At 36.5% G+C, this 12,592-nt stretch overlaps 1 protein-coding gene across 6 annotated transcripts in view; it reads left to right on the plus strand.

The window, feature by feature from the left end:
- The window catches only part of CUL2 (cullin 2), a 172,872-nt gene that overhangs the window by 46,108 nt on the left and 114,172 nt on the right, over positions 1-12,592 (plus strand). For 5 of the 6 annotated variants that reach the window (XM_036350399.1, XM_036350390.1, XM_036350371.1 and 2 more), the window contains 2 exons: positions 5,286-5,388; positions 9,747-9,841. In XM_036350399.1, coding sequence (XP_036206292.1) covers positions 5,286-5,388; positions 9,747-9,841 — 198 coding nt within the window. The remainder of the gene's footprint in view (positions 1-5,285; positions 5,389-9,746; positions 9,842-12,592) is intronic. The other variant, XM_036350417.1, reaches the window with a different exon arrangement.

Genomic DNA, 12,592 nt, shown 5'->3' on the forward strand with positions numbered 1-12,592 from the left:
CAAGGCTAAGATCATCCACCCTCGTATTTCCAATTACTGTGTACTGATGCAAAAGCTGGGCAATGAAGAAGGCTGATGGGAAAAAAATGGATTCACATGAAATATGGTGTTGGAGGATAGCTATATGGATACCCTGAATTAGAAGAAAGATAAGAGGGTCCTAGAGCAAATTAAGCCTGAAATATCTCTGGAGGTAAAAATGACAAAAATGAAAATGTCCTACTTCAGGCATTTCATGAAAAGTCAGGGTTCTTTGGGAAAGCTAATAATGTTGGGAAAAGTGAAAGCCAGCAGGAAAAGGGAAAGACCAAATGTGAGATGGGGTGACGCCATAAAAGAAGCCACAGGCATGAGTCTACAGGAGCTGGGTGGGGGATATCACTCATTCATGGGGTGGTAGGAGTCAAAGCCGACTCAACAACACAACAGGGGTGTGGAGAATGGTTGAAGTACCTATGTGAGTGGCTCTTTTGGAAGGGATGTCAAGGAAGGCCTCTTTGAGGAGGATGATAATGGACTAGAGACTGGAACAAAGTGAGGGAGCAAGTCCTATAGATATCTGAGGGGAGGGAGTGAATGGCAAGTTCAATGACTGATACAGAAACATGTTTTTTTATTGCATTGTCTATATCTGAATTAGGAGTTGCATATGAAGAAACAAATATGAGGTTTCCCAATCTAAAACCTGGTGTCCTGCATTTCTACATGATGGCAATCTTTAAAAAAAAAAAAAAATGTATATATATATATATATATGTATATATATATATATATACACACACACACACACACATATATATGTATATTATGTGTATAGTATATGATTACTTATATAATAAGTATATTTATTTGCATAATGTAATTTAAAAAATATCACGTATATAAGAAAAACACTGCAAACCTCGGGTGTAAACTCTGGCACCAAGAAAAAGCCCCAAATATTAAAATATTTTAGCTTCTTGCTATTTGGGAGGTTAAGGGATCTCTGGGAATCCTTTGCCATAGGTAACGGACAGAGTTGTGGGCAGCCATCTTAGCAACACTGCCTAGTGTCTGCCAGGGTCCATGGTGGGGTGAGCATGGGGACATTGAAACATGTATACTGTCAGACTCCTGAGCCACCTCAGTCTTTTACCACAGGAAATACCACATGTGTCACATCTCAGGGTGAAAAAGGGGTCAGGGTAGAGGCCTGGATCTTGGGTCCAAATAGTTTGGCAGTATCCTAGGTCCCTGAAGGAGGACTTGAGGACTGGATGGACATTGTAGGATTAGAGATTCTTTCCGAAAAAAAACAAGGTGAGATGTATTCAGAATGTGTGTGGAGGTTCAGAGTTTTTTCAGACTCTGTGCTGCCATCTTCTGGGGCGAAAGGATGGGTACTTTTTTTTTTTTTTTTTAAATATTTTATTGATTTTTTACAGAGAGGAAGGGAGAGGGATAGAGAGTTAGAAACATTGATGAAAGAGAAACATCAATCAGCTGCCTTCTGCACACCCCCAACTGGGGATGTGCCCGCCAACCAAGATACATGCCCTTGACTGGAATCGAACCTGGGACCTTTCAGATTGCAGGCCGACGCTCTATCCACGGAGCCAAACCTGTTAGGGCAGGATGGGTACTTTTAAGGCTATTTTAACTAAAATAATGAGCAGAGAGAGAAGAGAAGAAATTGGTGATTACAAGAAAAGGGAAAATGAGTAAAAGATAGAAAAGAATAGATGTGTTCTTTATTATTGTACAAAATATACAATTTAATTAGTTGGTTTGTAAAGGGCTTTGAAATAGCTGACTTACCTGGAAAGTACTCTTTTAGTCAGTTATTATTTCTAAGATGTTTATTGTTTGATACATCTAAGATGGTCTAGTTATTCATGACCTGATCATAGATCTTCTCTTCCCCTTAAAATAAAAAAATCTGCAAAAATAGTAAATTTAAAAGTGTAATCTCTCACTTTAATTTGTAATTAAGAAAATAAAGGGCTGTGTTACTAATTGCCCAAAGTAGAATTCCCTCCACTTCCCTGTTATTTTGCCCAAAAATATATGGTTGACTTCTGATCTTCAGATATCTTAGGTAGAATTTTAAAGGCCATAAAACCTTACTATATTTTGAAAGTGAAAAATGCTCCTTGAATATTGTGTACTACCATATGTATTAGTACTTGGGGGAGTGTGAAATATAATACATATGTGGCAAAGTTTGTAAGATATACATATAGAGTTCAATAAATAATTATAACATCTGTATAATCACCACACAGGTTGGTTAAGAACTAGAACACTGCCAGCATCCATCAACCCCACATCACCACATGTCCCTCTCAGTTCATGAGCCCTTCCTTTCTCTTGGAGGTACTAGTATCCAACTTTTGCATCTAATGTTTCCTGTTTTTCTAAAAACAGTATAACTACTTATATACACAACCTTAAACAATATTGGTTAATTCTGTTTTTGAACTTTATATAAATAGAATCGTACTATATACATTTGTCATTTTTTTCAACATTTGTGTGTACTTTTTACAAATGATCTTATAAAATATGCGTTATTAGTTCAGTTTTGCAGTTAAGAATATTGTGGCCCAAGATGGGTAAGATGATTTGCTGATATTGTATGATAGAATGCTGGGGTAAAAATGCCAAAGTCTTCTGTACTCTTGCAGTAGGCATTAAGGAAGCTTGACTGCCAATCGAAGTTAGGAAAGGTTTTCTCCGTAGTCATCTCTGGTTGGTGCACCAGCAACACTTTTATTCATGCTTCTAAATTAAATCAGACCAATATCTGATGTTGATTCTAATTCATGATTTTACATATTCATTTTTACATGTGGCATTTTTATTCTTCAGAAATGTCAATAAACATCTCTTTTATTATAAATAAATTCTTTTTTGTTCATTGTCTTACCATTTTCAATTTTAAGATAATTTTTACTTTTATCACCATTTCAAAACTCATTGTGACTCACTGCACAGTAGAATTAATAGAGTTAAAACTCAAAATTAAGCCAAGTATAGGAAGCACCTTTTAATGGAGAAAATGAATTAAAATAAATAATTTTGCTCCTGGCCAACACTATCTTGGTTGTAACAGTTCAGAGCTTTTGCTCTGGAACAGTTTTGTTTCTGAATGAGAATTTTTAAGTGAAAATTTCATAAACAGGAATTTTTATATTTCTGAAGAGATTTAAGGAAAAGATGACTTTGGGGAAGAGAGTGTTAAAATCTGACCTCCAGATATTTCCCATTTTTTGTCTTTTAAAATATGCTTTTATTGATTTTTTTTTTTCTTTTTTAGAAAAAGAGGAAGGGAGAGGGAGGGAGAAACATCCATGAGAGAGAAACATCAGTGTGGATTGGCTGCCTCAAAGTGTCTTGAAAAATGCTCTTCTTGGGTGTTCTTCCTAAGGCCTACACATTTCCATGGTGATTGGATATTTGAATAAGTTAGAGAAAAAGAACATATTTAGGAATATCTTTTAGGCAGTTGAATGAAATTATAAAGTGGTTAACTGAGACCCCAAACTGTGGTGAGTGAAATATTAATTTAAAAAGTTTATAAAGAAGGTGAGTCCATTAAAAAATCTGGCATAGTGATACTACATTATATGGATATTCTTGCTTCACTATGTTTGCTTTTAATATAAAGAAAATTTTAGCCCTAGCCAGGAAGGTCAGTTGCTTAGAGCAGCAGTTGCCAACAGGTGGTCCGTGGACCACTGGTGGTCCGTGAGGTCCAAAAGGTTGATGACCACTGGCTTAGAGCATTCTCCTGATATGCCAAGGTTGCAGGTTCGATCACTGGTCAGGGCACAATAAGCATCAACTAATGAATGCATAAATAAATGGAACAACAAATCAATGTCTCTTCCTCCGTCTCTGAAATCAATAAAACATTTAAAAAAGAAAAATTTTATTTTTTATTTAATAGAATAATATATTGAAGAAATGTATACATATACACATAAAGATAGCTTATTTGTTACTAATATTAAAAATAAAAGGATTTAGAAGGACCATGGGAAAGTCTGACTGATATCTACTAGACTTCCATGTGAAGAGGGCTCATGTGAGGAGGGCTGCTTGCTCTTTCCAGAGTAATGAGACTAGTTAATGGCTGACCATGTGCGACTTGATCCCTATTTTCTTTGCATCACCAAGAGTTGACTAAGTGCCTATTACATGCCACGAACTATGCCCGGGTTCTGGGAATATAGAGATGATTAAGAATAGGCTAGTGTGGATAACAAAGGTATAAATTTTATTGTATAAAAATAAGTTTTCTAGAAGAAGAATATATAAAATGTTACGGGGATTATAGATGGGAAGAACCTACATTCTATCTCTGATATATTTTTAAAGTACATATTTTTATTTTGTCATATTTCCTGATTCTATGTTTAATAGAAATATTTGACTCCATCCCAAATAACCTTATTTTCAGATATTATCTGCATCTCTAATTAGGCTGGTCTCAGATTGCTTCATGTGTGTTTTTTCCACATTTGGTGCTTTAACATACATGAGCTTACTTGGGTCTTACAAGGATCCTATAGAGATGTCAGGATGTTATCTTTATCTTAGAGATGAGGAAATAGCCTAGAGAGGTTAAGAGACTTGATCAAGATCACTGGCTAGTAAATGCCTCAAGCAGATACCATTTTCTCTGACTCCTGATAAAAACCTCTACAGCATACCACCTGTGATAAATAGCAAGGTACTTAGTGTGTTCAAAAACTTAAATTGATATTACTGTTCATACTATAATTCTTCTAATAGATTAAATGTTAAAGGACAGTGGATAGGTTGAAGAATATTCTGATGAGTACTGTGATGTGGGAAAATATGTCAAGTGAGTAATTTTTGTAACTTGTTTTTCAGAATTGCTTAGAGTCCATATCTGTCTCTTATGATATTCTGTAGCCCTTTGTTGGTATTATGTTTATGTCCTTTTTTACATAAACCGTATTTTGTAGGTGTCTGGGTAACTTGACTTCCCAGAATCCCCCTCTGAATTTTAATGTCTCTGAGAGGAACAGTTTTCTTTACAATACCATCAAATAATCCTCCATAAATATTTATTGAATGAGTAAGTGAACATATCTGCTAATGCTTTTAAAGTAAGCATGGTTATGTATTATACCTTTATTCTATATCTATGTCTATATAACCTTAAACCACAAAAATGAAATGATTTTTCATTTTTTAATGTGAAGCTTGAGTTAAAGCTCATTTGTTGTAAAGAATATTTCCAATGAATGTGAAAACCTTAACAGTTTAACTAGAGATATCTATGCTTTATGTGTGGCCTATCCTGAACCCCTTGGAGAAAGACTTTATACAGAAACTAAGATTTTTTTGGAAAATCACGTACGGCATTTGCACAAGGTAAGGAATGATACATACATGATATAAATATGTTTGTAGCTGCATAGTTACTTGCTTAGTTCACTGTTTTGCAGTGCAGAACTAAGATCAAATTAAGGTTTATTTGTTTTGTTTCCTAAATAGCATTTTTCTAATTATATATATTTAAGATCTATTTGTCAAGAACTGTGCTTTTCCCACACGGGAAATTAGTGTAGTTGCTCAAGATCATGTAAGTAGTAAGTGAAAGAGCAGAGTTTGTTCACCTTTAAAATGTGCTCCTATGTTCTCTGGATAGAACCAAATTTTCTCTTACTGTTGCTTCCCACCTCTTGGTAAATCTGTCTTTATTATTATCTGTCAACTTGTTAGCTGCCGCTTCATATCCTGTTTAAAATCTTACAAAAACCTAAAATTAAAAAGGGAAATGGTCAATTTAAAAGCATCATAGAATTTTTTTTTGACCAATTTATTTGGTTAGTATGTCATGTATATAAGGGTAACATCACAGACTTGGTCTGTGCAAAAATGAATTTGCAGTATCTGACTTACCTACTGATCTTGTCAGGAGCTGAGTGAGGTCATTTATTACCTGAGCTAGCTACTTGACTCTTACCTTTTAGTAGCTGTGTGACCATGGGCAACTCACATAACCTACTTTAAGTTTCTTTATAAAATGGAGATAAAATAACACAGTCTAAAGTCTAACCCTGCACAAGGCTTGGAGCAGATCGTTTTTAAAGTGTACATAACTCATAAGTAGAGTCCAGTTGATCATATGATAGTTTCCTTTAAAACATTCAGAGGAAATGCTCTATTTTCTTTTGTATATGACAGATAACAGTTTTCTTAATATGTACATCTACTAGTTCATAAAAGCGATGTTGATAACAAGTACTTCAAATCAGTCTTAAAATGTTTCCTATGTTAAGTTAGTTTTAAAATTAAAGTTCTGTTAGGGTGAGCATAATTAAGAACTGTTTAAGGCAGTTATAAATTTTGTAATTTTATATTTTAGCATAGGTTGTAAGTGATTTTCTTTAAACTATGAAGTAATTTTATTATTATTTTTTTAAATATATTTTTATTGATTTCAGACAGGAAGGGAGAGGGAGAGACAGAAACATCAATGATGAGAGAGAATCATCGATCGGCTGCTTCCTGCATGCCCCCCCACTGGGGATCGAGCCCACAACCCTGGCATGTGCCCTTGATCGGAATCGAACCTGGGACCCGTCAGTCCTTAGGCCAATGCTTTATCCTCTGAGCCAAACCAGCCAGGGCAAACTACGAAGTAATTTTAAATTTATGGAAAAGTTGCAAAAATAATAGAGCTTATTCTCATATACTTTTTATCCAGCTTCTTAATGATAATGTCATGCATAATAGTGGTATGGTATTAAAACTAAGACGTGAACATTGGTATAGTTGTGTGATTAAAAATTGTATTTTGAAGTAGTTTTATGAAAGTTTATAATACTTATATTAATTATACACTATATGTTCTCAGATCCAGTGACAAAAAAAGAAGTTGGCAAATGTGTAGATGATAAAGTAAATTGTTAATATAGCCAACAAAATCAGTTTCACCTCTGAGAAAAAAATTTGATTTGATTCGGGGGAGGGAACTTTTTAAATTAATAAAGTCTTACCATTACAAATAATTTAGGACATACAGATAAGCAATCAAGAAGAAAGTAAAACCCTAGCCGGCTTGGCTCAGTGGATAAAGCGTCAGCTTGTGGACCAATGGGTCCCAGGTTCGATTCCGGCCAAGGGCACATGCCTGGGTTGCAGGCTCGATTCCCAGTAGGGAGCGTGCAGGAGGCAGCCGATCAATGATTCTCTCTCATCATTGATGTTTCTATCTTTCTCTTCTTCTCCCTTCCTCTCTGAAATCAATAAAGAAATATATTTTTTTTTAAAAAAAGAAGAAAGTAAATACCACCATAACATACCTCCAGAATTAATCATTGTTAATAGTTTCCATATATCTTTATTAAAATATATCCTCTTTTGGTACATACTAATATACATGTAATTTGATTTAATAATTACTGTAATGCATATTTTTGCTTTGTGTAGACTTCTGTTTTTTATTAGAAAGTGGAGTCATGTTATACATTTTATAATCTGCTTTTTGTTTTTAATATTGTAAGTTCCTCTTTATTTGTCATTAAATAGACTTTGTAATCCTGGCAATGATGATAAAATTTTTCATGGTATGGAGATACTATGATTTGTTTCAGTATTTCCATATTGCTGGCCATATAGATTATTTCCAACTAGTAGCCTGGTGCACGAAATCCATGCACATTAAAAGGGAATTAATTGCCCTAACCAGTTTGGCTTAGTGGATAGAGCATCAGCCTGCGGACTCAAGGGTCCTAGGTTTGATTCTGGTCAAGGGCATGTACCTTGGTTGCGGGCACATCCCCAGTGGGGAGTGTGTAGGAGGCGGCTGATCGATGTTTCTCTCTCATCGATGTTTCTCTCTATCCCTCTCCCTTCCTCTCTGTAAAAAATCAATAAAATATATTTTTTTAAAAAAGGGAATTAATTAGCAAACTGGCCACCTGTCGATTCTGTGAGGAAAGGAGCTCCCTCCTCCCTCCTGTCAGGGTCTGGGGTGCAGGAGAATGGGGTTCCTGGCTGGAAGGCCACTGACAGCAAGCTATCCAACAGCAGATTCTGTGAAGAATGCGGCTCCCTCCTTTCTACTGTCAGGGTCTGGTTTGAAGGTCGGCCACGCCCCCTGTTGGGCCAGACCCAGAGTTCTACCACACCGTGGCCTCCACCTCAGCAACCCAGGACTGACTGCTGCTGGGCGCTCCTGGTGCTCTGAGGGTGGGTTCTTCCCTCAGGCCACATGGGAAACAGCTAGGGAGAGTGCAGCCCTTAGCAAAGTGACCCTGGATTCAGTGGGTCCACACTCCGATGGTGGGTTCCTGCCTCAAACCCCACCCTCACTGGAAACAGCTCCAGGAAACAGCTCAGGGGAGGGTGCAGCCGTTGCCAAGACAACCCCTGCAGGACTGACTTCCTTCCGCTTGGTTGCGGTGGTTCAGGTCGTGATGAACACCCATGGTTTTTATATAAGTAGATTATATAATTTGTTGTTATCCACAATACTTCTGTGAACGTTGTTGTGGCTAAATAATTTTTGTGTAACTAAATTTCTTGTGGGATAAATTCTAGACCTTGAATTACTAAGTCGTGAGTCATGAAAATTTTTTAGTGTTTAGACATATTAGTAACAGATTGTTCTTGGATTTATATTCCATCAAACCAGTAATAGCATTATCAAACCAGCAATACCTAGTCACCAGGATGATTAATAGTTGCTATTTTTAATTTATTAACCAATATGGTAAGCAAAAGAGTACAATTTATAGGTTATTTCTATTGTTCTGAGCCTTGTGTTAAAATTTCAAGTATAAAGTCATTTCATTAGATAATTAAATGAAAGTTGAGGTCATGATTTGTTAAGGTCATATGGACAGTTAATGAAAGAACTATAAAAGAAGAACCTAAGACCCCCTGAATATCAGTCCAATGTACTTTTTTTTAAAGTATGTTTTTACTGATTTCAGAGAGGAAGGTAGAGGGAGGGAGAGAGAGAAAAACATTAATAATGAGAGGGAATCATTGTTCGGCTGCATCCCGAATGCCTCCACCTGCACCCTGGGCATGTGCCCTGGCCAGGAATTAAATCATGACTTCATAGGTCAGTGCACAACCATTGAGCAACACTGGCCAAGCAGTCCAATGTATTTTTATTGCTAGACTAGATTTTCTTTAAAAATAACTTTAAAATATTGGACCTCAGATTTAAGTTTGATTTTCATTTTTTCAAAAAATAATATGTTTCTCTGAAGTAAATGAAATAAAAAAAAACTTTCTTGGGGAATGTGGAAAAGTGTCAGTTTTCATAAATAGTCTTATTCACAAAAGTGAATAATTTGAAGTGATATAATTATATCAGTCTGATTTACTTATATACTAGCAGGTTGGTCACATGTTACGGATTTGAGGAAACACATAGAGACATGACAATAGAATTATATTCTATATGAACTGATCTTAATATATTCTAGTTCAAAGAAAATATCAAATCATTACATCTTGTCCTTTGATCTTAGAGAATGAAACAGTTACTCTCCAGTATGAAGCTTCACTTTCATATCTAAGACTCACATGTTTTTCTAGTTGTTTCATTGATACTAAAGGTAGTTAAATCAGAATGGAACTTATAAATGTAATTTATAATGCTTAAACTATGCCCGTTATTTTAAAATATTTACTTTTGACAAATTTTATAGCTTACAAATGAAAATGGTAAGTGCTTTCCAAGTGAAAAATTTTTCTTCTTTATGTAGAGAGTTCTGGAGTCTGAAGAACAAGTACTTGTTATGTATCATAGGTATTGGGAGGAATATAGCAAGGGTGCAGACTATATGGACTGCTTGTATAGGTAAGTATTCTTTTAAACTCTGACAGTCTCAACAGTATTGCTTGCATTTATAATTGAAGAGTTTTTAAAGATATTTTTTAACTTTATTTTTATTGTTGACAGATACACCATTTTCCCTCCCTTTGCCTACCTCCACAATTCTCACTCCCCTTCCCTCTGGCTCTTACCACTGTTGTCTGTGTCTATAGGTTATGCACATAATGCTTTTTGGCTATTCCCTTCACCGTCTTTCATCCAGTACGCACCTCCCCTGTCCCCTCTGACAGCTGTCAGACTATTCCATGTATCCTTGTCTCTGCTTCTACTTTGTTCATTAAATTCCACATATTATTGAGATCATATGGTATTTGTCTTTCTCTGACTGGCTTATTTCACTTAGCATAATACTCTCCAGGTCCATTCATGCTGTTACAAAAGGTAAGAAAGATTTCCTTTTTTTAAATGGTGACGTAGTAGTATTCATTTGTGTAAATGTACCACAACTACTTATTTATTTGTTTACTTATTTATGTATTTTTATTGCTCTTGGAGGGAGGGAGGGACGGAGGGACGGAGTGAAAAAGAGAGAGAGAGAAAGAAAATAATGATCAGACACCACCTATATGTACCCTGATTGAGGATCAAACCTGCAACCTGGGTATGTGCCCTGACTAGGAATCAAACTCGCCACTTTGTGGTATACAGGATGATGCTCTATTTAACTGAGCCTCATTGGCCAGGGCATACCACAGCTTTAAAAAAAAAAAAAAAAAAAAAAAAAATATATATATATATATATATATGTATGTATGTATGTATGTTGATTTCAGCAAGGAGGGGAGAGGGAAAGATAGAAACATCAATGATGAGAGAGAATCATTGATCAGCTGCCTCCTGCATGCCCCCTACTGGGATCGAGTAACCCAGGCATGTGCCCTGACTGAGAATTGAACCATGGCCTCCTGGTTCATAGGTCGATGCTCAACCACCCAGCCATGCTGGCCAGGCACCATAGCTTTTTTATATACTCATCTACTGATGTGCACTTGGGCTCTTTCCAGATTTTGGCTATCCTATATAATAAAAGGCTAATATGCAATTATCCCCTCGGGAGTTTGACCAACTGGGAGTTCGACTGCTTCCTGTGACGTGTGCTGACCACCAGGGGGTGGTACGGAATGAAGGAAGGCCCCAGCTGGCAGCCGGGGGAAGGAAGGCCCTGACCAGCCCTGATGGTTGGCCAGGCCTAAGGACCCTACTAATGCACGAATTTCGTGCACCGGGCCTCTAGTTGTAAATAACGCTGCTGTGAACATAGAGGTGAACATATTCTTTTGAATTGGTATTTCGGGATCTGTAGGATACATTCCTAGAAGTGGGATTGCTGGGTCAAAACATAGTTGCATTTTTTATTTTTTGAGAAAACTCCAAGCTGTTTTCCACAGTGGCGTCACCAGTCTGCATTCCCACCAGCAATATAATAGGGTTCCCTTTTTTCCACATCCTCTCCAACATTGTCATTTGTTGATTTGTTGATGGTAGCCATTCTGACACGTGTGAGGTGATACCCCATTGTTGTTTTAATTTGCATCTCTCTGATGATCAGTGACTTGGAGCATTTTTTCATCTGTCTCTTGGCCATCTGTATGTCCACTTTGGAGAAGTGCCTATTTAGTTCGTCCTTTGTCCATTTTTTAATTGGATTGCTTCCTTTTGTTCAGTTGTATGAGTTCCTACCCTAGCTGGTTTGAGTCAGTGGATAGAGCATGGGTCTGTGGACTAAGGGGTTCTGGGTTCAGTTGTGATCAGGGGTACATGCCCAGGTGGCCAGCTCAATCCCCAGTAGGAGAAGTGAAGGAGGCAGCCAATCAATGGTTCTCTCTCATCATTGATGTTTCTGCCTCTCTCTCCGTCTCTGAAATAAATAAAAATATATTTAGAAAAAAGTTGCATGAGTTTCTTATATATTTTGGATATTAACCCTTCATCAGATGTATCATTGCCAAATATGTTCTCCCATACAGTGGGCCTCCCTTTTCATTCTCTTGATGGTTTCTTTTGCTGTGCAGAAGCTTTTTAGTTTGATGTAGTCTCTTTTGTTTGTTTTCTCCTTAGTTTCCTTTGCCCTAGGAGATGTATCCATAAACATATTGCTACGAGAGATGTCTGAGATTTTGCTGCCTATAGTTTCTTCTAGGATTTTTATGGTTTCCCGACTTAGAATTTAAGTCTTTTATCCATTTTGAGTTTATTCTTGTGTTTGGTGTAAGTTGGTTGTCTAGTTTTATTTTTTTGCATATATCTGTCCAGTTTTCCCAACACCATTTAATAGACTGTCTTGAGTCCATTGTATGTTCTTGCCTCCTTTGTCAAATATTAATTGAATGTAATGGCTTGAGTTGATTTCTGTCTTCTCTGTTCTATTCCATAGATATATATGCCTGTTCTTGTGCCAGTATCAGGCTGTTTTGATTATGGTGCTATAATTTGATATCTGGTATTGTGATTCTTCCAACTTTTTTCTTATTTTTCAAGATTGCTGTGGATATTTGGGATCTTCTTTGGTTCCATATAAATTTTTGGAGTATTTGTTCTAGGTCTGTGAAATATGCTGTTTAATAGGGATTACATTAGATCTGTATATTGCCTTGGGTACTGTGGACATTTTACTGATGTTGATTCTACCAATCCATGGCATATTCTTCCACTTGTTTATATCTTCCTCCATCTCTTTTTTCAACGTCCTGTAGTTTTTCGAATACAAGTCTTTTG

The sequence above is a fragment of the Myotis myotis genome, unplaced genomic scaffold (genome assembly GCF_014108235.1).
Source record: "Myotis myotis isolate mMyoMyo1 unplaced genomic scaffold, mMyoMyo1.p scaffold_m19_p_1, whole genome shotgun sequence".
Classification (NCBI taxonomy): domain Eukaryota; kingdom Metazoa; phylum Chordata; class Mammalia; order Chiroptera; family Vespertilionidae; genus Myotis; species Myotis myotis.